The following is a 23,208-nucleotide window of genomic DNA, read 5'->3' as shown; positions in this document are numbered from 1 at the left end:
AAAAGTTCATAAAGAGATCGCAAAACTAATCCATATGAATCAAGCGGTTTATTACAAATTTGTTTGTTTGTTTGTTTGTTTGTTTCTCTTATTTTACTTGCTTTTTTCCTAAAGGTGGGGCAGGCCAGAGCACTTTATAATTTTGGAAATGTGTACCACGCCAAGGGAAAAAGCATCTGCTGGAGCGGAGCAGAACCTGGAGACTTCCCTGAGGAGGTCATGACGGCACTTAGAAAAGCCGCTGAATACTACGAGTGAATGTCCCACCAACACTCACATAAGTGGACATTGTTTGCATGTGTGGTACAGAGTTTTTACATCCTCTTTCCTTTCTCCAATTGCTCAGGGCAGACCTGTGTATTGTGAAGGAGCTTGGAGACAGAGCAGCACAGGGGAGAACTTATGGAAACCTGGGGAACACATACTACCTGCTAGGAAACTTCAGGGATGCAGTGGCTTCTCATGAACAGGTGAGTGTTCTGTGTCATAAATTTGTTTATGTAATTGCCAATAACGTGTAAGGCAGTGTGTGAAACATTTGTCTTCCAGCGTCTGCTTATCGCTAAAGAGTTTGGTGACCGGTCTGCAGAGAGGAGAGCCTACTGCAATCTTGGAAATGCTTGCATATTCCTTGGGGAGTTTGAGAGGGCTGCAGAACATTACAGGTGAGGGCAATGTTTTGTTTTGGTTTTTTTTGAGAGAGAGAGAGAGAGAGAGAGCATTTCAGGAGGTACAGGACTGTACAGGAGCAGCGCAACACGGCAGAAGAAAATAAAACCCATTATAATCAGTGATACACTGGATGCAACGCGACACTACAAATTCCCTACAATAAACTGATGCCCAAATTCTATTTCTGACATATACCACGCACTTAGATTAGATTTGCAATGGTCGCTTTGTTGCGTCCAGAGTCAGCCTCAAGCTGTTGCAGCACTGTTGCGTCCAGTGTAGACATGGTGTAACTTAAATGGTAGAAAACACTAATTCTTTACAAAAAATGCCAACTTTCCATTACTGTTTTTAAGAATTTAACAATATTTTATTATTTAAAACAAATACATATTCTGTATTAGTCTGGGTCTAATTTTATAGGGCCTGTTTTTTAGGTTTTTTCTTTTTTTAAAAATTAATTTATGCGGGTTCGGATAAAAAGCATAGACTGTAAAAAAAGATGGATGACATCTCTTCCTTCCACTGTAGAAAAATGAAACCAAAATATCCCAAAAATGGTTGCTGCCAATTCCGTCATTTGGAGCCCGAGTCTGCACAGTAGTGATCCTTAGGTATCAAAGTCCCGCCCATACTCCCACTCCTGTAGAGTCAATCATGATCACAGCTGTCAATCATGACGTTACAAAAATGACGAGCCAAAAATTCTGTGAAATTATTGGAAACCGGCTGTCCACACTCGGCAGCCATCAAACCTGACTAAACTGGAGAAATTTTGCAGGGAAAATGGTGAAAAATACCAGCAGCCAGAATTCAGGGACTGATCAGTGGCTATAAGAAGCATCTACGCTAATTAATAGTTTGAGATAGATTATTGAGATTGTATGGGTTTCGTATGAACACACAATATTAATTTTATTTGTGCAAGTCTTAAAGTCTTACATTTGATTTTAAAAACCCTGTGTTGTGGTTGTGGTTGAGCCCTGACAGTGATAGTGTTCTGAGTGCAGGAAAGCTCTGCAGTTGGCTCGGCAGCTGAAGGATCTGGCGGTGGAGGCTCAGGCCTGCTATAGTCTGGGTAACACATACACACTGCTGCAGGACTATGAGAGAGCTATCGACTACCATCTCAAACATCTCATCATCGCTCAGGACCTCAACGACAGGTGCTTTCACACATTAGTGGTAGTAGAAGAATTAGGAATTAATAATTGCAATTGTTAATCTTTGAGGTGTAATCATTGTCATGCTAAGTATGGAGAATGTGTTTTCTGCAGGATCGGTGAAGGCAGGGCCTGCTGGAGTTTGGGAAACGCACATACAGCACTAGGGAATCATGACCAGGCCATGCACTTTGCAGAGAAGCACTTAGAAATTTCAAAAGAGGTACATACAGCTACAGACCCACTGGTAGCTAGACATTAGGATTTTTGTCAATTAACTACAAGCAAACACAATGATAGCCAGAGTGATGGGGTTTTTTTTAAAGAAATGCCCTGATTGTCTTTTATACAGACTGGAGATCGTAGCGGTGAGCTCACTGCTCGCATGAATGTCTCTGATCTTCAGATGGTGCTTGGCCTCAGTTATAGCACAAACAATTCAGTCCTGTCAGAGAACAAAGAGATCGACTACAACCTGCATGGTACACCACTTTCTTCAGAAGTAGTATCTCAGGCTCTACTGTATAGTTTTTCTCCACAGTAAAGTTGTGATGACAAATATACATGTTTAGACATTGCCTTTAAGAATTTTTAGCTGATTGATTGATCAGAATCAGAACCAAGTTTGTTGTTTTCCCAGGAGCCAGACCCAGGATGAGCAGACGGCACAGTATGGAGAACCTAGAGCTGCTGAAACTCACACCTGACAAGATCAACATGAATGTGAGTGCAGTTGAATGTCTCAATCCTTCCTGTGCTGTACCCTTCAATCTGTAGATTCTACTTATCTGATTCATAAGCTATATGTATAGTCATCATCAAGCAAAAACCTCAGGTCATGCATGTAACCATGGTTCCCTGAGATTAGGGAAGGAGACGCTGCGTCCCCTAGGGGTCACTATGGGGAATGCCTCCAGCATTACCAGTGTCTGAAGCATGAGTCTAAACACAATAATGAACTTGACATTGGCAGGCAGCAGTCTATGATGTCACCACCGGTGTGACCGTGAGCATAAAAGGGCACTTGTGAAATACGTCATCCACTTCTTGTCTGAAGGAGATGTGTGCAGGAATGCCTGAAGCATGGCTATTCTCAAGGAACCATGGACAGACGAAGCCAAAACGGACAGACAAGAGCAAAGCTTTCTCATGGGGAGGTGCTCTCAATGCATGCAAACAGCCCCCTCGAGGACTGAGTGTGCATGCTCGTCACCCATGCACATAACGCACATATCGTGTGTGTCGTCAGGTGTCAGATAAAGCTGACACGGAGGACCACACCGTCTAAAGTTTAGATGCGTTCAAACAAACAGGTATCCTGAAGACAAGAAAGAGGTTGACGTATTTCACAGGTGCCCTTTTATACTCACGGTTGCACCAGTGATGACGTCATAAGCTGACGCCTGCCAGTGTCGAGTTCATTGGCGTGGTTAGACTCAAGCTTCAGACACTGGTAATGCTGGAGGCATTCCCCATAGCAACCCCTAGGGGACGCAGTGTAAGTTCCCTATTCTCAGGGATTCCATGTTTTCGGATCTCAGCATCAGGATTCATATAGTAATTGAATCTCTGTTCTGCAGGGTCAAAAGTGGACCAGTGATATCCTCTTCAAGCAGTCCAAATCCACAATGGCCAAGTCATCCTCAAAGCTCTCGTTTGTCAATCGTTTCAGAGGAAAAAAGCACAAACTTCAGAGCGGCTCCAGTAAAATCCTGCAGGATACTAGCAACACACGGGAACCTCAGCAGAACAAAGTACTTTCAACACATTTACTAAAACAAATAGAATACTCAAATTATGGTAACACTTAACTAATGTTAACAAATGAAATCTTATTGTAAACAACTTTAGTTAACATGAACTAATAATGCTTGTACAGCATTTATTAATCTTAGTAAATGTTAATCAGAACATTTACTGATACATTTTTAAGATTAAAAGTTGTATCTGTTAACATGAGTTAATGCACTGTGAACTAACGTGAACCTGAACATTTTTATTAACATTAACAATGGTTAACAAATGCTGTAAAAAGAGTTTGTTTGTTGTTAGTTCATGTTACTTAATTTATTAACTAATATTAACAAATGAGACCTTATTGTAAAGTGTTACCAATGTAAGACAAATCAGCTCAAATGAAATAATTAATGAATTTATAGGGAATTATAAAAGTCACTTACGACCGAGCAACTGAATCGTCCAGCGTTCATTTGCTCGGGCCGTAATAAGCTCTTGTAGCTGATATGAATATCCAACTATCATGAAAACACTGTTTAGTAGCGAGGTAACATTAGATCGGCAGTTTAAGACATTAAATTTTGTAAGCACATAACACAAGACACTTCTTTTGAAAATCTACAGGAGACTTTATTGATTATTCTTACACAAACTAATTTCTGACACAAACATGCACACACAAACACACACATTCATACACGTTGCAGAAAGAAGTGAGAAAGACAGAGTTTTAAGAGAAAATGAAATGATGAGCATGATTTCTAGCAAAATGACCTGAACGAACCATGAATCATTAATTTAATGCACCAGTTCAGCTGTAGAATCTGGAGGTACTTGCTTGTTGTTTGTCTTTGAATGCGGATTCCCTTTGTCGGCATACTTTGTGTTGGAGAAAAGGGTTTTTCCGAGTTAGTTGATTTGTTGCAAGTCCTTTCAGGTCCGGATTGATGTCGCTGGCAAACAAATGGAGTCTCTCATGGGTGGCTGAAGTTTGAAGTTGAGGCGGCAAAAGAGTTGTTGGTTGATCTTTGCGGCAAAACTTAACTTAGAACACGACTCTCGACGTAAAAAGAAAGGAAAATTAAAGTAGGAGAAAAGGAACGTGAGTGAGAATTTGGATGGCTTAAATGAACTGCTTTTGTCTGCCCTTCATCGTCTGTTCTTTGTCTAAGCCATATTACACCTTTGTCTTCTGAATTACACTGAATTTGTCTAAGTGATCTGACTATTTAACCTTAGGTATTTGTCCCACCTCTTTGAGGAGTTCTGACCAATCAGGTATCATCTTTGTTTTAAAGGTGACTTTCCTCCTCCCATGATCATAAACTAAGTGTTATCTCAGGCAGAGAATACAGAGAGTACAGTTTAGACATGATTTCTATTAAACAGAATGATACATTTTACACAGATTTCATTCAAGCCACAATGAGTTGAAAATAGAGATTTAAATTAATTTCAAACAAGGCACACTTTCAATCAATCATTCAAAAGTTACCACATTTACATGAATTGTGGGTGTTCTAAGCACAACTGGTCACATGTAGAATGTGTAGACATGGTATAGCGCTATGCAGTTGAAAGATGTTTGATATGTCCGTTTCAAATTGTTTTGGAACAATTTGATGCAGTTTATTTTATATCACAGTCTCTGTGATTTTTCTTGTGGATTTTCAACTGTTAAGGCCCCGGTATACTTCAAACTAAGTTCTTTTTCGTTCTTCGTTTAGGGGTAAAACGAAGTTCGAAATACGTGAGCAGCGATATACTGTAAACGAACATCTGACGCCGCCCACACTGCTGAGAGCGGCGTTTAGATGAATATGTAAATATGTGCCGTGCACTTTCTTCTCAGTAACAAAATTTTTGCGTTTTGTTTGAAATATAATTCGTGGCCTTAACTCAGAGGTCACTTAAAAGAAATAGGCCTGCATTGTCTCTCTGTCTCTTTTGATCTGGAGATCAAAGAGTCTTTATCTTCTTGTGGCTCCAGTTGCGTTGTCTTTTCAACCATTTGGTTTCTACAAATGGCTTAAAGTTTGCCACCTTTCTCCTCAGTCAGGAAGCATGTGTGGTCATAAAAGTACCTAGCAGGGGGTTGTTTTGTAGACGGACTTGGCCAAAAAGTAGATTCTCTGAGCTTGGGTCCTGCAATGTTGATTTGGGCCTCTGGAATTATGATTTGAAAGAATCATCTGAAAGATTCATTTGTCTGGGTCTTCCTCGATCCCTACACCAAAATGACTTTATTTACCCTCTTAATTGACATTCCTGATCTTATTGAGTATGATTCATGAGTGCATATTATTCCAAAGAAATCAACATCACATAGACTATATGATAACCTAAGTCGACCACAGTAAACCACAAACTCACATTCAATTTTTAAGGTTTCCATTCTGGTTTGGAACACCCACTTTTCACAATACAATCAGCTACAGAAATTTTTTGTCATATTGTCAGAGTGATAGCCTTGTGGGTAGCAGTGTTATTTTAGTATTATTCATTTACTATTATTGTATTCATATTTTGAATTCTTTTTTATTTTAGTGATTTTGTTTGTCATTTATGTTATATTTCATTTATAATTTTCATTCAAGCGTAAGTTTAATATTTAGATTTTATATAATATTTAGATTGTTTCAGATTTATTTCAATTAGCAAACAGATTGTAATAATTTTTTTTACAACTTTTTTTTTTATGTATATTTAAGAAGGAAACCAATGTCTTTTCAATGTCTAGTTTATGTGGAGTTTATGTAATATTTCTTTGTTAAATTGTTAAAATGAGGGAACAGTTTGTTCATAATTTGAAATTTCTGGTTACAAAATTGCACACGTGTTCTCAGTTCTTCATAGAGGGCAGAGAGATTTTTGTTTGTTTTAACCTTTGATCTTTCTGCCCTCAGCATGGAAGTACAGACATGTTAGGAGACGAGGGTTTCTTTGACTTACTGAGTCGTTTCCAGAGCAACAGGATGGATGACCAGCGGTGTGCAATACAGGATCGGAGGAGCCATCTCTCTGTCAATTCTAGCTCCTCCTCTCCACCCACCACCCCTCCCACAACCATCAGGAAATGTTAGGCACTCTTCTTTCGATATTTATTTTTTATTTTATTTTTTAATTCGATAATCAAGTGGCAATTAAAATGACATTTTCTGTCTCTCTAGCATTCTCAGAGTCAGCTGCAACTCCAGGTCAGGAGCCATTTCTCAGACTGTTGGCGAGTGCTCAGGGCAGGAGGCTGGACGAGCAGAGGGCAGGAACAGGAAACAGTCTGCCTGGCCTGCGCACCATATCCGAACACAGCAGCACTAGCAGCAGACAGATGATCCTCAGCCAGGTCATGGCCAGCACAGACGCCACCGAACCCGACGACCAGTTCTTTGACATGCTCGTCAAGTGTCAGGTGAGACGATGTGTTTGTATTAACTAGAGATGAGTGTTTCATAGAAAAATAAATAAATGAATGAGGGGAAAAATTGCAGCTGTAGGAAAGGAAGTTCATTGGTTCAGTTAAGCCATTTGTCTCATTATCTCTTTCTGTCTCTCTCAGGGGTCCCGTCTGGACGATCAGCGGTGTGCCCCTCCTCTGCCCTCCACCCGTGGCCCCACCGTCCCAGATGAAGACTTCTTCAGCCTCATCATGCGCTCACAGGCCAAGAGGATGGACGAGCAGAGAGTCACGCTGCCCTCCTGCCGCTAATCAAACATGCACTCCCACTTCTGAACTTCATATGCAGAAATGAGCTCATTTTAATGCACACGAGTGCTACAAACCTCACGCTGGTAATACACAATGATGGTCAGGTAACATGCCATCAGTCTGAACTGATCCTGTCTGCTAAATGATTATGGATGGCATTTTGTGTACAGCTGTACTAAGCAAAAAATACTTTTGTTGTAAATAACACATTTAAATTTTTTTTACAGGATTTAAGCTCTTTGTACATTTGGATTTGTAAGAATTTTAAAGGTTGTTTTAGTTTAGGATATATTGCTTTGATTATGATCACCATAGTGAATCACACAAATGTATCTTTTGATACAAGACTGCAGGTTTGTTTGTATTTATTGAATTAACATTGTTACTACCACTAGTTACCTTCCAGTTAGTATGAGATGTGTAATTATGGCACAAATATCGCTGTATTATTTTTTGTAGTCACATTTAGTTTATTAAAGAAGTGGTTAAACTAAAAAGGTACCTAAAATGTCAAAAGTATGATACCTAAAATGTCAAAGCATGATACAGTGAGATTAATTTACAACACAACTGTATAGAAATAAAACTTGTACAGAAACTTTTTTTGCATTCATTCACCTTATTCAATGGTCTTATCAGACAAGAAAATATATTGCAGCAGTCTAGGTGATTTTTTTTTTTTTTCCTCGATTTTTACAGGCAAGCAGAACATTTGCATTTTCTTTCATTCCAACAACGAACATGATTTGACAAATACTTTTCTCTAAAAGCTGTAGTAGAGTGATTTCTCAAGTGCAGTGATCACATGTAGTTTTCATGTCATTTCACAAATCATGTAAAATACTACATGTACAGTCATTAGCAAAAAAGGTTAAGAGTCAGATAAAGGCAGATGATTTAAAAGGTTGGGATTTTAGTCCAGAAGAACAGAGATTAAAATTTCCTTCACCGTGACACTGCTTTTACGCACGATGCTGCAGATCTTTCTCATGCTTTCCTCACTGGTTGAATTAGGATGTGTGATTTCAGAATATATTTCCTCATAAATGATTTGCTTCTGAGGCAGTTTATCTGCAATGGCGTTCACATTCTTAACGCTTTTAATAAGACCAATTTCTATCAAAAAATTGAGCTTCATCAAAGTTGACAGGCACTTGTGGTGTCTTTATGTTTTTGTACATTTTGAAAACAACTTGACTCTGCTTGTTTAGATTGATGTTGGTTAATTCTTTCCAAATTGTTGCAGTCCATACTGATTTCTGATCATCCACTCGGGTGAGAGTCATATTGATGCCATCGACCATCGAGTTTGTTTGACCTGAAAGAAGCTTGATCTCTTTGGGTTGGACAGAAGCACCAGGAACCTCAAGACTGTGTCGTTTCTTCATCTGCAGTGGGGTTTCTGGTCTTAAACACTTGATTTGATGACTTAGCTTTTCTTCTTTTAATTTTTTTTGCAAAAATGGAATCTGATGGGGAAAAATACACATGGAGAATGATGGGGTTCTTTTTCGTCATAAAGATAAGTAGATCACAGTGCACTTTCACTGGAATCCCTAGTTTCATAAGTACTGTTTTAGGAGAAAAACATGGTCTGAGTATTCTGGCATGATAACGGGTCAACTCCACTGATTCTAATGTTATTCCCTCATTTTCAAAACTGAGGAGCTTCACAGCATCGTTGAGAGAGGGATCGGACTCTGCTAAACAGGCGTAATGAGGCAGATGAGCCTCCTCCAGTTTCCCTGAGATCACGGTCACATCAATCACTGGACTAATTCGCTCACACTGAAGCCTCTTCAGCTCTGCACTGAGGAAACGTCCATCCACTGCACTGTACTGGAGAGTGACGTCACCAGCACAGACCCATCGCATTCTGGTCCTGCTGCACTCGAATCGACCCGCCGGAGTGATGATCCTGAACTTTTACCCTCCTTCATCTGTACAGTCTGACGGCTCCACCTGAACCCACTGATCACTATCAACAATATGAACACAAGACTGACAGAGAAGGTTCAGGAGCAGAGATTTTCAGCCTAGAGAACAGAGATGATAATGATAAATGAAATGACCAATGTATGAAAGATAAACATATACACAGCTTTTTCAGAGAATAAAATGATCTCACTCTGTAAGGTCTACCAAATCATATGGAGTGAGTCCCCACATTCTCATAGTTGTCACTTCTGGACTGAACACGGGGTGGTGGGAATACTGCAAACCATGTTTTTGTTAGATTTGTACCAATATGGTGACTGTATTTCAAAATTGGCAATTGGTGACCCTAAAATAGGGACCCCAGAGACTGTGCATTGCAACTAATAAATAAACTGAAAAAAAGTTCTGAACATATATAAACAACTTTACCTCTTTTATACATCACTGTATGATTATTGTCTTCCGGCAGAGATTTTTGTTCACGTATTGGTGAATCTGGTCCAGAAGGGGAAACAAGAGACTGGAAACTCTACATAAAGAAAAAATACATTCACAAAGATAATCTGCTTAGAATACAAATTTTCAATAAGAGACAAATCTGGACTGCAGGCAGGCCATTCAAGCACATCCACTCAACGGTGTAGTGTCTAAGAGACCACTCTATTGTAGCACATGCAGAATGAGGCTTGACATTATCTTGCTTCCATTTCATCTTGATGGCAGTATATGTCTCTGTACAATCCCAATATATGTCTCCACATCAATGGTACCTTCACACATACTCTGTTTTTACTGATGCACCCCCATACCATGACCAACATTTGCACCAGTTACTGATGAAAGTCTGGATGGTCCCTTTCGTCTTTGGGACTGAGAACTGTTTTTCCATTTTTCACAAAAAACAAGCTGAATCATGGATTTATCGGACCACAGGACACATTTCCACTGTCTTTTGGACCTTCTGAGATGAGCTCAGGCCCAAAGAACTCAGCAGCATCTCTTGATGTAGTTTTGTTCTTGCCTAACAGAGATTCAAGATGCATTTCTTAATGCAGCAGAAAACTGTATAAAGTGATAACTGTTTTCCAAAGTACTTCTGAGCCCATGTGGCTATATTTAACACAGCAGCATGATGGTTTCCCATGCATTGTCATCTGAGGGCTTGAAAGTCACACACATTCAATGGAGGTCTCCTGCCTTGCCCGACTACACAAACTGAGATTTCTCTTTTTTTCCTGAAACTTTTCACAAAGTTATGTGTGCTAGATAGTGAAAGACCTAAATACTTAGCAACAAGATATGATTTTTGAATTGTTTGACAATTCTCATGAAATTTGGCACAATTTGGTGACCCAACCATGACACATCTTTGCTTGCATTTTAGAAAGTTACATGACATGTAGCTAAGGGTGGTGTCCCATTCTTAAAATTTGTGCCCTGCATTTCACCCATTCAAGTGCACACACACAGCAATGAGTAGTGAGCACACACACTGTGAACACACACCCAGAGCAGTGGCAGCCTTTTTTTTTTTTTTTTTTTTTTAGGTGTGGCGCCCAGGGAGTGATTGGGGGGTAGGTGCCTCAGTTGTAGGTAATGAGAGTGGAAGAGAGCGCTGTTCATTCAATCCCCCCACCTACATTTCCTGCCAATACCCACGGCCTTCGGGTTACAAGTCCGACTCTCTACCCATTAGGCCACAGCTGCCCCAATTTTATACCCAATCACAATACCCTCACCTATTACCAATTCACCTGCTTATTGTGGACTTTTTCAAAACAGTTAATCTTGAGGGAATTCTATAATCTTTTTACTTTTATTTTGCCTCCGTTCCAACTTTTTTGGAGTGTGTTGCAGCCATCAAAATTAAGATTTGTTTTATATTTACAAAATACAAATAAGTTTGTCAGTGAAAACAATGGAAATCTTTTTGTTTTACTTTTGTCATTAAAAAAAAAAAAAATCAAGAGAATTAGGTCTCAGAAGGTTTGATTTTTATGCATGTTGCTTTGTGTCAATAAAAGGATGTAAGTATAGTTTTTGTTCAATCTTTGGTGGTTGTGCACATCCTAAAGGTGGAAAATATTTGTCATGTTGTTTCACAGTAGATAGTGGTAGCTGTTTTAGTTGCGAGTAGCCAGATTCTGTGCTATATAGCCTAAACAGCATAGAATACTACTCATATTACAAGATATGGCTGAAATAGTAGGAGTACTAAGATAGCATGCTATTCTGAATTCAGCCATAGATTACACTTGGTTTACTTTCTGGAAATATTGTAGAAGACATTAGTTTTAATATGATACAAGATATCAAAATAATGAGAAACAACATGTTCAGGTGCTAGCAGAACGATATCCACTTTCAATTCATACCTCAACACCCTCTGCTGCAGCTGATACACTCTTGTGGTTTTTGTGCTCATCCATCATACCCCCCTGGACCGGAATCATCTCCTGCAGTCGTCCAGTGACATTCATACCGTGTCTCTCATCTTGAAAGAAACAGTCATGTTCTTTGAGGTGATTTTAAGGGTTCAGACACACCAGACATAACTTGTCTGTGTCCTCAATACAGACGCCACACTCCACAACTCCAGATGCAGCATAACACCGAAAAGGATGAGCAGTTTTTTGTTTTGTCTTCATGAGGTCCTCCACCACTTTAGCCAGTATGATGTTTATATATCAGGTCTTGGAGTGAAGGTCTGTCTGCAGTGAGGGCAGCTGTAGATTCTCTTCTGATCTTCTTTATTCCAGTAGTCTGTAATACAGCTCATACAGTGTCCACAGGGAATGGTCACTGGATCCTTCAGTAGATCCAGACAGATCGAACAGATGACCAGATCCTCAGCCACTGAAATACTGGCTTCTGCCATTCTCCTGCAAACACAAATGCACACAGCAAAACAACTTAAATCCTAGAAATCTCCAGTCCAGATTAAGCGTAACAGTCGACCATTGTTAACGTCTGTCAGAGGGCTTGAAGTCTGCCCAGATGAAAAATACAAAACAGGAGCCGAGAAGAAAAACCCGAGGCAAATGAACTGGTAGTCCCACGAGTCTTTCTAGATGGTTCGCACAATCAGCACACTCTTCACATACATGTAAGCAGGAATATTCGATTTGACACGTCTTTGATTCGACTGTGGGAAAGATGTGAAAGATGACAGTGAAATATGTACAAGATTCATTACTTTTACAAATAATTGCAAATGCATTTAAAAAAATATATATTTTGTTACAATAATTTGAATATTTTTCTATTAATCTATTAGAATGTATTGTTCAGTGGAGGCGCCCCCTCCCTCCCACCTGTTTTTTTTTTTTTTTTTTACTTGTCTCAGTGTCACTTTCATTAAAAAAAAAAAAAAAAATCAAATAAGGTTTAATGAATGTTGTGCCTAAAGCCCGGGATATACTGCACGATTTTTGGCTGTCCCAGACGAAAGATTGCCATCGTGAAACAATCGTGGCGATTTCTGTGATCGTGGCTCTTAATCTGTGGTCCTATGTCGTACAGTGAGAGAGGTTCAAAGACGGCTGTTTTCCCGGTCTTGCGACCAAAGATAGCCTACGATCATTTTCTGACAGTGTCAGAAATTCAGCATGATCATCGCACAGTGTGTTTGCTGCTACGACCTACGTCTACTGACCAGCCAATAAAAATGCGACATGAAATCAACACGACATGGTGCGTAAAACTGCATACCTCAAGCTGTTTTCCCTTCTTTTTTCGCCTGCTTCCTTTTTTTCAGCACACATAAAAACCCAATACTTACTGTATGTCTAAATGTGTAATTCGGCAATTTCTTAAAAAAAAAAATCTTGTTGTAGCTGGCTTGCAATGAATTCTGGGGTAGGCAAATAATGGAGCGCTATTAAATGTGAAGCAAAAGACTGCAGACTTCAGACACATCTCAAAATAGCTCTGAAGCTAACAACAGACATATTGTCCTATTGTAATCTGCTATTGGCGAGTAGCTACTTTATATCAATATAAAAGTCGCACATTCCATGCAGACTCTTAAGAATATTATTGTCTGTCTCATATCAGCTACAGTATATGGTGTGCATAAAGGGACCTTTCTGCATTGTATTTATTCACCTTCTTCAGCCATATCACTTACTCTGACTCAAAAAAAACTTGTGAAACATTGAAAACACATTTTTAATTTAAAGAAGTTTACTTTGAGTAACATGGACAGAAGACATTCAGTAAAAATAACAAGAGTTAAAGTTCAGTAAGATCAGCATGATCATTTCAAGCTTAGCAACATAGAATTCTTTGCATTTATAATTATATAGTATCTGAGCTTTTAAAACATATGCTGAAGTTTTTGTAAAATGTTTTAATGAACCAAAAAAATTTCTTTTTTCTCTGCATTTTTTGTATACCCTCATTTTCGGCCAGCTGGCTTCTTCACTTTCTTGGGTGCCGGGGGCTTCTTCTCTTTCTTGGGTGTCGGAGGCTTCTTCACTTTCTTGGGTGCCGGGGGCTTCTTCTCTTTCTTGGGTGTCGGAGGCTTCTTCACTTTCTTGGGTGCCGGGGGCTTCTTCTCTTTCTTGGGTGTCGGAGGCTTCTTCTCTTTCTTGGGTGTCGGAGGCTTCTTCACTTTCTTGGGTGCCGGGGGCTTCTTCTCTTTCTTGGGTGTCGGAGGCTTCTTCTCTTTCTTGGGTGTCGGAGGCTTCTTCACTTTCTTGGGTGCCGGGGGCTTCTTCTCTTTCTTGGGTGTCGGAGGCTTCTTCACTTTCTTGGGTGCCGGGGGCTTCTTCTCTTTCTTGGGTGTCGGAGGCTTCTTCTCTTTCTTGGGTGCCGGGGGCTTCTTCTCTTTCTTGAGTGCAGGGGGCTTGACAGGCTTCCATTCAGTTTTGGGTACAGTGGAGTTTCGGATATTTTCCATGTTATAAGAAGGTGGACTTTCTAGCATCAATAACATAAAGCACAAAGATGATATTTAAGTTGTGTCTGCACATAAATTACATCACAATTGTATGGTGTACAACCCAATTTCCAGAAAAGTTAGGTCATTTTGTAATATATATTAAAGGATATAAAAGGAGCATCTCAGTGTTTGCAACAAAGATGGGTCATGGCTCACCACTTTGTGCCAAATTTCATGAGAGAATTGTCAAACAGTTCAAAAGTTACATTTCTCAATGCAAGACTGCAACAATTTTAGGTTGTTCACTGTCTAGCATACATAATATTGTGAATTGATTGAGGGAATCAAGAGAAATCTCAGTCTGTGTAAGGAAAGGCAGGAAACCTCTGTTGAATGTGTATGACCTTCAAGCCCTCAGACGGCACTGCAAGAGAAACCATCATGCTATATAGCATGGGCTCGGGAGTACTTTGGAAAACTGTTATCACTTTACAGTTTGTCGCTGCATCAAGAAATGCATCTTGAATCTCTGTTACGCAAGAAAGCTATACATCAATTCAATGCAGAGAAGCTGCTGAGTTCTCTGGGCCTGAGCTCATCTGATGGTCCAAAAAAAAACAACAACAACAACAACAACAACAACAAAAAAAACAGTGGGAATGTGTGCTGTGGTCAGATACGTCCACGTTTCAGCTTGTTTTTTGGGAAAAATGGAAAAACAGTTCTCAGTCACAAAGATGAAAGGGACCATCCAGACTTTAATCAGCGACAGGTGAAAAAGCAAATGTTGGTCATGGTACGGGGTGCATCAGTACAAACAGCGGATGTGTGAAGATACCATTGAGGTGGAGGTGTATACTGGGATTGTATAGAGACATATACTGCCATCAAGATGACATCTTTCCTGGGAAGCAAGACAATGCCAGGCCTCATTCTGCATGTGCTACAACAGATTGGTTTTTAAGACACTAGTCTACACCGTAGAATGGATGTGCTTGACTAGCCTACCTGCAGCTGCAGATCTGTCTCTTATTGAAAATGTATGGCCCATCATGAAAAAGAGAATCAGAAAATGACGACCATGTACTGTTCAGGTGAGATTAGGCAAAAATTCCACTTGCAAAACTGCAACAATTAGTATTCTCAGTTCCCAAATGATTAAAAATTGTAATTAAAAGGCAAGGTGATGTGACACAGTGGTAATCTTTTGATTTTGTGTTGCAGCCATCAAAATCAAAATTTGTTTATATTTAGAAAAATACAATTAAGTTGGTCAGTGAAAACACTGAAAATATTTTCTTTGAACTTTTGACAGTTAAATAAAGGTTAAATAGAACGAACAATTTATTGCATTTTACAAAATGTCCCAACTTTTCTGGAAATGGGGTTGTAACATTACAAATGAATGATATAATTAGTTTTTTAATGTTTTGTCATTTATTATAACAACAAAATTAAAGTACTAAACAAAATTAATCTCAGCCTTAGAGCTCAGACCCACAGACCATCGGCTGAATGTGCATATGGCACACAAAATTGAAAACACTTCAGGAGTTTCATTGGTTGGTTGAATTCTACAGGATTTCAGGTAGACGTGTGTGTTGCGTTCTTTACACCAAACCCCCTCATTGAAGAATTAAGCCCTTGAGCACTTATAATGAACAACTAACCACTGGTTTGTCAAAAGTATGTAAAGTTTATGGTATAGACATTTTAAAATGTCTAAGAGTTTTACATGCCCATTTGTTATTGTAGGGACATCAACTTTAAATTTTCATGCCCCTAAACATGACACTGAACAAAACGAACTGTGATGGTTGCTTTACATGTCGGTCAGACGGCCTCTTGGGCGGTCCATGCATGAAAGCTGCCATGGAATCCAGACCTTCTACCGTCAGTCTGAAGGTCTGGCTACACGAGACTAAAACAAAATAAACTAGCAGAAGATGCAAAATCCCTACTTACCATTAACTATGTTGTACACAGTGGTTTGTGCTGGTCTTTGTGCTGAGGTACTAGCATTGTTAAAATTAAGGTTGTCTTGTTCATTACTCCCAGTATTAAGTCCTGTGGCAAAGAAGACACATGAACAGTTCTTGATGATGGCATCCTTGCACATGAATAAATACTGTTATGTACAGTTTATAAAAGTAAGCATTCATGTTACACATATTAATGTATTGTGAACATAATAATTATGAATACTGTTGGACTTGTTTAATGTGATAATTGTCAATTATGAAAAACATAATGTTCACAAATATAGCTTTTGACAATCATAAATGGAGTCTAAAAATGTTTGCCTTGCTTTCTAGCCAGACAAAAAAAATAATCAGATGTTTTTATGGAATATTATGTATCATTTTTCGCTTTTTGTTGTACTACATAAATCCAACAATTTTTTTATTCTCATGAGATGCATTTATCTGTCTGAAACACTAGCCCAGGACAGTTGTAATGTGCTACATAAGATTTTAGGCTTATAGACACATTTTGTACTGATTGCTTTCAAATATTTTAATGTATGCATATGTATCAGCTTAGTATTTTTACATCATTTTCACAGTTGTGGCAGATAAACATTGTCCCACTATCAATACAGCATGGGATCGCAAATTATCATTATCATATGTAAATAAATTATGTTACCATGTTTGCCTGATTTGCTAGCAAAAATTTGTTTTCAAATGACAGATCACTCTTTTGCAAAACTGGCACAGTTTACTAAGTTATTCACAAATAAAAATTCAGGAAGAAAATGTCTACCAATAAGAAGGTAAGCTCACTTTTATATGGTACTGGGGATTCAGGATCAGCAAGCTTGCGTTTCCTGCTGACACCACCTGTTAATATCAAAGATTACACATTTTACTGAATTATTGAGCTCATAAATCTCTTTCATAAATGACAACTGTTCTCTTACCCAGTTCTTTGAAAAGGGGGGGTTCATGCTTTTCCAGCAATTCATAAAAGGCAATTTTGACCGTGTCGCCAGACTTCAATGATTCAAACAGCGTTCTCATTTTGTCCTGGTTGGTTTCTTTTTTTCTGATCTCATCATATTTTTCTCCATGTAACATGTTCTTACTTTTTAACTCATCTGCTATTGGCATCACTGAAGTAACCCTTTGAATAAGCTCTGCTCTTTTATCATCCACAAACTTGGCCTCTGGTGACAAATTAATAAAATGTATTACACTACAACCTTTGCTGACATGTAAACATGCAATCTTTGTTGTTGTTGTATTTACATGTTTAATAAAAATTATAGTAAAAGTTAATGTTAAAATAAATGATAAAATGTAAAACACTGTGTTACTGTATACATATAGAATTCCAAACATACAGTGGATAATCTATAAAATATGACTGAGATCACAAAAACACCCAGGACATGTACAGGACAGCTTCCCACACACAGGCTCTTCTATTTAAATCTCTTTTATGAAAATACTCTTTTGCAAACAGTCCACTTCTCAAACAAGCCAAACAGTTCGGAGCCACAAAACTGAACATCAGAGTGAAATAGCCTGTGTTTAGTGACACATAATTAGTAGCCTATATTGAAAAAACATGCAGCATCTGAGACTGGTGTCTATCACCCATGTTGATGTCTCCAAATTTTCTTCCCTCTATCAATGAAAAATTGAAAAAAAGTTTTCTTCAGCAGTCCTAAAGCATTATTGACAAGCACTTCCATTAGGCCAGTAGTTTTTGTTTGTTTGTATTGTTTTTTTGGTTTTTTTGTCAAAAAAAAAAAAAATACAATTTCAATTTACATACAAATTTAGTTTATCTTAATAGATAGAGCTACCTTTGCATGGCTCCCGCTCAAGGATGTTCTCGCTCATTTTTGTAGATAACCCCAAAAACACGAACTCAGATGATAGGCTATTAAAATGTTTAAATTTGTAAACCTGTCGAGACTACCCGTTTCAAAGTTTCGTTTCACGTATAGGAAGTGGAGTTTAGTCGAATAAAACGAAAGTGCTTTGTTTAAGGTAAAATACAATATGATTGGTCCAGGTGATCTGCGGAGAATGAGGTCTCTGCGGAACAAAAAAGGGCGTTTCCCAATCTTGGGGCGAGAGGGAGTTTCTCGGGAAAACACTTACAGAGATCGCCTGCATATGAATGTAAGCAGATTGTTGTAAACTAGCAGTTGTTTAACGTTTCATTTGTGTGAATTTGCTAGCTGACTTACCCGTTGTAAACAGCTCCAAGGAATCTACTTCCGCTCACAATCCACTCTATTAATAGATAACATTCGCTATCCTACTTGATGAATCTGTTTGTCACTTGATTTGTTTTAGTTTTGTCATCAGGTTGTGGCTACAGTCAGTGTCTGTATGTTCAATAAAATGATCCTAAAGTTTTTCTAAGTCATCGTTTCAGATTAACATACCTTCTTTACTTTCAATGACTTTCCAGATGTATTTAAATATAAAATCTTCTATAATATAATGGGTCATTCCGTGTTAACTCACCCAGAGGTCCCCGGCTAAAAATGGTCAATTGTGGGCTATATATTTTAAGTGGACAAAACCCAAAGGTGGGTCACTTTGCATACAGTTGATAGTTTTTTTCTTTTAAAGAGGAATATCTGAAGAACAAACCATGTTGAATGTAGAAATGGTGGTTGAGTCCCTGCCTCTTTGATCCCCCCGCGTTCCCATTTCTCCCAGAACGCCACAGTTTATTTTGTTCACTTCTGCAAAAGATTATAACCATTCACACACAAATACAGACATAGCTTGAGGTTAACCTTGCTCAATTGTGCACAATCACGCAAATGAGGAGAAAGACATGCAGAAATCTACCAGATGAAGAGCCTGCTGCTTTATTCAAATCCTTAGTATGTAATTAGCTTGGGCATCGATCTGCTGTAACATCAGACACCTTGTAACCTTCTAGAGATAAAATCAGAGTCCAGAATAATCAAATTTATTTGTCAGGTAAGAATGTTTAATGCCAGTTACAAAATTAAGAAATAAAAGAACAGTTTAAACCAATTCACAAAGTTAACAGTTTATCAAGGAGAAGAGAATCCTTCCAACTGGAATGTAAAAACAGATGCACAATAATTATTTCAATGTGTTGTGAAAGGAAATGAACAGTATGAAGGCAATCAAAGGCAGCTCTAAATGACATGAAGGTGAGTAAATTGTGACATCATCACTGACATATGTTAATGATTGATTTTCAGAATTTAATCTCATATGTATTTACTTTGCAAGCACTGTAAAATCATTCCTTATTTCTTTTTTTCTTTTTTTAAATCATTTTTATTAATATAAAGACTTTAATTTGTATATAGGCTACCTAAAAATTTAAAAGCTTGAATGACACTTTCTTCCATGTAACAAAAAGGTCAAACTTTACATTTCAAATGTATAAAACACAACCTACAAATTCTGGTAAATTAAAAATATATGATATACTTTTGTGTTTCATTAAATAAAAAGAGTCAGTTGATGACATGACCATGAAACGGTGGACAGTAAATGATGACAATTTGATTTTTTTTTTTTTTTTTTGGGTGAACTGTTCCTTTAACTGCATTTTTAACATTCTTTCTGGCTGCATCTTCTCTCTTTTTTTCACATTAGGTCTGGAAAGTCTTGCGCAGTGTTTGTTGAGCATCAAGGACAGAATATCAGCAATCTGTAAAAAAAATAAAATAAATTGCTTTGATCTCCAGCAAAAATACAAACCCGATTCCAAAAAAGTTGGGACACTGTACAAATTGTGAATAAAAAAGGAATGCAATAATTTACAAATCTCATAAACGTATATTTTACTCACAATAGAATATAGATAACATATCAAATGTTGAAAGTGAGACATTTTGAAATGTCATGCCAAATATTGGCTCATTTTGGATTTCATGAGAGATACACATTCCAAAAAAGTTGGGACAGGTAGCAATAAGAGGCCGGAAAAGTTAAATGTACATATAAGGAACAGCTGGAGGACCAATTTGCAACTTATTATTTCAGTTGGCAACATGATTGGGTATAAAAAGAGCCTCTCAGAGTGGCAGTGTTTCTCAGAAGTCAAGATGGGCAGAGGATCACCAATTCCCCCAATGCTGCGGCGAAAAATAGTGGAGCAATATCAGAAAGGAGTTTCTCAGAGAAAAATTGCAAAGAGTTTGAAGTTATCATCACCTACAGTGCATAATATCATCCAAGATTCAGAGAATCTGGAACAATCTCTGCGTAAGGGTCAAGGCCGGAAAACCATACTGGATGCCCGTGATCTTCGGGCCCTTAGACGGCACTGCATCACATACAAATGGAACTTAAATGGAACGCTACTGTAATGGAAATCACAACATGGGCTCAGGAATACTTCCAGAAAACAGTGTCGGTGAACACAATCCACCGTGCCATTCGCCGTTGCCGGCTAAAACTCTCTATATATATACTCTATTGACATAGGCCTATATTAATACAGTACATCCCATGTAATTGACACTCACTGTCCAGATCACTTTAGCTCCATGCTCTCCTGCAGGCTCTGCTCACAGCTGTCCACTTCACATGTGTTTTCAGTTGTCACACGACCACCTGTTACCATCAACCACAGGACAGGACACGTCATATTAGACTACCTATACAAGTTTGAGTTTATAATCTCAAATTAATACCGCCTGTAGATTCTCTTACCCAGGTCTTTGAAGAGGAATGGTTCATGATGTTTCAGCGCATAATAAAAGTCATGTTTCACTCTGTCTCCTCCGGATTCTAGTGCTTCAAACAGCTTTCTCATTTTGCGCTGGTTGGTTACTTCTGCTTTGATCTCCGCATATTTTTCACCATGTATCATGTCCTTATTTTTTAGCTCATCTGCTATTGGCATCACTGAAGTAACCCTTTGAATAAGCGCTGCCTCGTTCTTATCCACAAACTGGGCCGCTGGACATAAAAGAATGCATTAACCTATAGCAATTTGTAGCTTAGGTTACGGTTATTTGTAGCCAATACAGAGAAGCAAGCCTATAGGCCTATTTCAAAGTTTTCGTAACTCATTATTATAAAAAAATAAACAGGTTAATTGTTTAATTGTACAAAATAGGGATTTAGATTTGTTTAAAACTATTTGAGTTTGGTATAGGCTAAGTATCAGATTGCGCCGTGTCTTTCACTTACCAAAACTGCTCATCGTGTTTTCAACAACAGATCTTGATCCGCGAATTAAAATATGCCGATCAGCCTCCCTACTTAGGCTATAACTTTTTTTTTACTTTTTAAATCTGCTGTATCGAACACGCGTTCGCAAAATTCTATTTCAACTGAAGTAGTTTCACGTTAAAAAAAAAAGAGGTGCAGGAGTCCCGGACGTGAAAAACGAAAGCACTTTTCAACATAAATAACTTGGGATGGGCGTAGGCCTATATACCATAAGACCATCACCCTATACAGCATCACGCTTTGTACATATTAGTAGCCAATTTAGGCTACACTGTATACAGCCTAGCAATAAAATAAGAGAGTGAATGATTTGCGTTTGGTCTAGAATAGAATCATACAATGTTTTTAAACTAATTCCAGACAGGCGGAGTTTCGTTCACATGTAAGTGTCAAGGGTCTGCATTTACAAGAATAACCTATAATATCCTAAATATTTCTCACCAGCACTTACATTACATTTTCATTAAAACAGGCTATATTTTGGTCCTACAGGCTATAAGAAATGATTTGGCTTTCTTTAGTCTACTAAATGCTGAAACGGTAGGCATACGCTTTTGATAGACCGAGAGTCAGACTCGTTTTTGTAACTTAAAAAAATAATAAATAAATAGCCCATCTTATTTGGAGTTCGGCGAGTGTTCATTTTGGACCTTGAGTGTACACACTATTAAAGCATATTATACACAGTTTAATGCATAGATGCGGGAATCCAGCCCCTGAAGTGCCCCTGCGCTGTCACTCATCTCTGATGTAGGGTGAATTCAGGGTGATTGGGACACTTTTTGCCATTGAAATGAAGTGAAAAGTGTCCCAAACAACCTGAATTCACCCTAAATATATTGAACCCATGTAAACACCGCTCATTCAAAGACGTGGGTTTATAGCACGGACGGCGCAAGAGCAAGTGTGTGTCTAATGAATAGTTCAGTTGAATAATAAAGTTGGCGCTCTTTCACTAAACGCTGCTGAACCTACTTTACAAAGCCTTTCGCTAAAGTAAGTGCGTGCGGTTTATCTTTAAAACAGGTGCGAGCGGAAGTTGCGTTATATGCATAGCCTATTGCAACATTAGGTTCCAGGCGCGTTTTCTTTGAGAATTATCGACAGGTAGAAAAACTGAGGCATTTTATTCAAATTTAAAGTAGCCTAAGATAAAGACACTTACGTAAATGTGTGTTAAAAGGTTTGGTTGAAAATAAATAGGCTATAGTTATGAATAATTAACTGAAATTTCAATCATGAAACATAGGGCATGTCTTACACACTACAATAGGGATGAAACTGTTGGCGCTTTCACTATAAAGTTCCAGGTTACCGTTTCACATTTTAATTATCATTAAAACTGAATTCGATTATTGCGGTAAAGTATGTTTTAATTCATAGTCGAAGCCAGAGGGCGCCCTCGCGCAGAAAGTACAAGACTCATAAGATGTATTAGGGTGTTTAAATTCATTTTTTGACTGGTTTTATGTCAGGCGGTACAACATAGACTGTGGGGCACAAAACAAATCCTTGTATACTGTAAGTTGGACCACCTGACATGGAACCAGCCTACCCATAGGCCTACTTGAAATTAGCAGTTTTTACCAGTATTTGAGAGAGATCTGCAAGTCTTTTCATTCTCCTCTGGATGATGCATTATCATGTTTGTTGTTATTACCTTGTCATTTCATAACAAAAGAGCCAGGTTCGCAGTTGTGACATTTGAGAATATACTTGCTGGACAAAAGATTTTCAATGATCTCAAAAGCTTTAAAACTACTGCTATTATGGATGGCTTTTATGGATGACCTGACGGTGACAACACCACACGTCCCAGGGGGCAGGTGGATCCTGAAGGGCTTGGAAGAGATGATCACCTGGGCTCGTATGTGCTTCAAGCCAGCAAAGTCTAGATCTCTGGTGTTGAAG

The 23,208-nt window shown here is 38.4% G+C and overlaps 2 protein-coding genes across 7 annotated transcripts in view; one reads left to right on the top strand and one right to left on the bottom strand.

Moving 5' to 3' along the window:
- gpsm2 (G protein signaling modulator 2) overlaps window positions 1-23,208 on the top strand; it is a 73,179-nt gene that overhangs the window by 22,425 nt on the left and 27,546 nt on the right. For 4 of the 5 annotated variants that reach the window (XM_051913497.1, XM_051913467.1, XM_051913490.1 and 1 more), the window contains 11 exons: window positions 115-254; window positions 347-470; window positions 550-665; window positions 1,683-1,838; window positions 1,950-2,058; window positions 2,188-2,317; window positions 2,476-2,558; window positions 3,416-3,589; window positions 6,479-6,650; window positions 6,743-6,981; window positions 7,129-7,880. In XM_051913497.1, the coding sequence (XP_051769457.1) occupies window positions 115-254; window positions 347-470; window positions 550-665; window positions 1,683-1,838; window positions 1,950-2,058; window positions 2,188-2,317; window positions 2,476-2,558; window positions 3,416-3,589; window positions 6,479-6,650; window positions 6,743-6,981; window positions 7,129-7,278 (1,593 nt within the window). In that variant the 3' untranslated portion in view covers window positions 7,279-7,880. Of the gene's footprint in view, window positions 1-114; window positions 255-346; window positions 471-549; window positions 666-1,682; window positions 1,839-1,949; window positions 2,059-2,187; window positions 2,318-2,475; window positions 2,559-3,415; window positions 3,590-6,478; window positions 6,651-6,742; window positions 6,982-7,128; window positions 7,881-23,208 lie in introns of those variants that run through there. The other variant, XM_051913483.1, reaches the window with a different exon arrangement.
- LOC127523081 (PYD and CARD domain containing) lies at window positions 13,384-18,115 on the bottom strand. Of its 2 annotated transcripts, XM_051913552.1 has the most exons (5): window positions 17,916-18,114; window positions 17,025-17,270; window positions 16,888-16,944; window positions 16,067-16,168; window positions 13,384-14,139 (listed from the first exon to the last, which is right to left on the bottom strand). In XM_051913552.1, the coding sequence occupies exons 1-5, from the start codon at window positions 17,950-17,952 to the stop codon at window positions 13,616-13,618; spliced, it is 966 nt and encodes a 321-aa protein (XP_051769512.1). In that variant the 5' UTR covers window positions 17,953-18,114; the 3' UTR covers window positions 13,384-13,615. The 2 variants fall into 2 exon arrangements, with proteins under 2 accessions (XP_051769512.1, XP_051769513.1); XM_051913553.1 differs by lacking the exon at window positions 17,025-17,270 and having other exon boundaries at window positions 17,916-18,115.

This window comes from Ctenopharyngodon idella, chromosome 2, assembly GCF_019924925.1.
Source record: "Ctenopharyngodon idella isolate HZGC_01 chromosome 2, HZGC01, whole genome shotgun sequence".
Taxonomy (NCBI): Eukaryota; Metazoa; Chordata; class Actinopteri; order Cypriniformes; family Xenocyprididae; genus Ctenopharyngodon; species Ctenopharyngodon idella.
The sequence above is the reverse complement of the archived record's forward strand: the minus strand, read 5'-3'. Positions and strand labels throughout refer to the sequence as shown.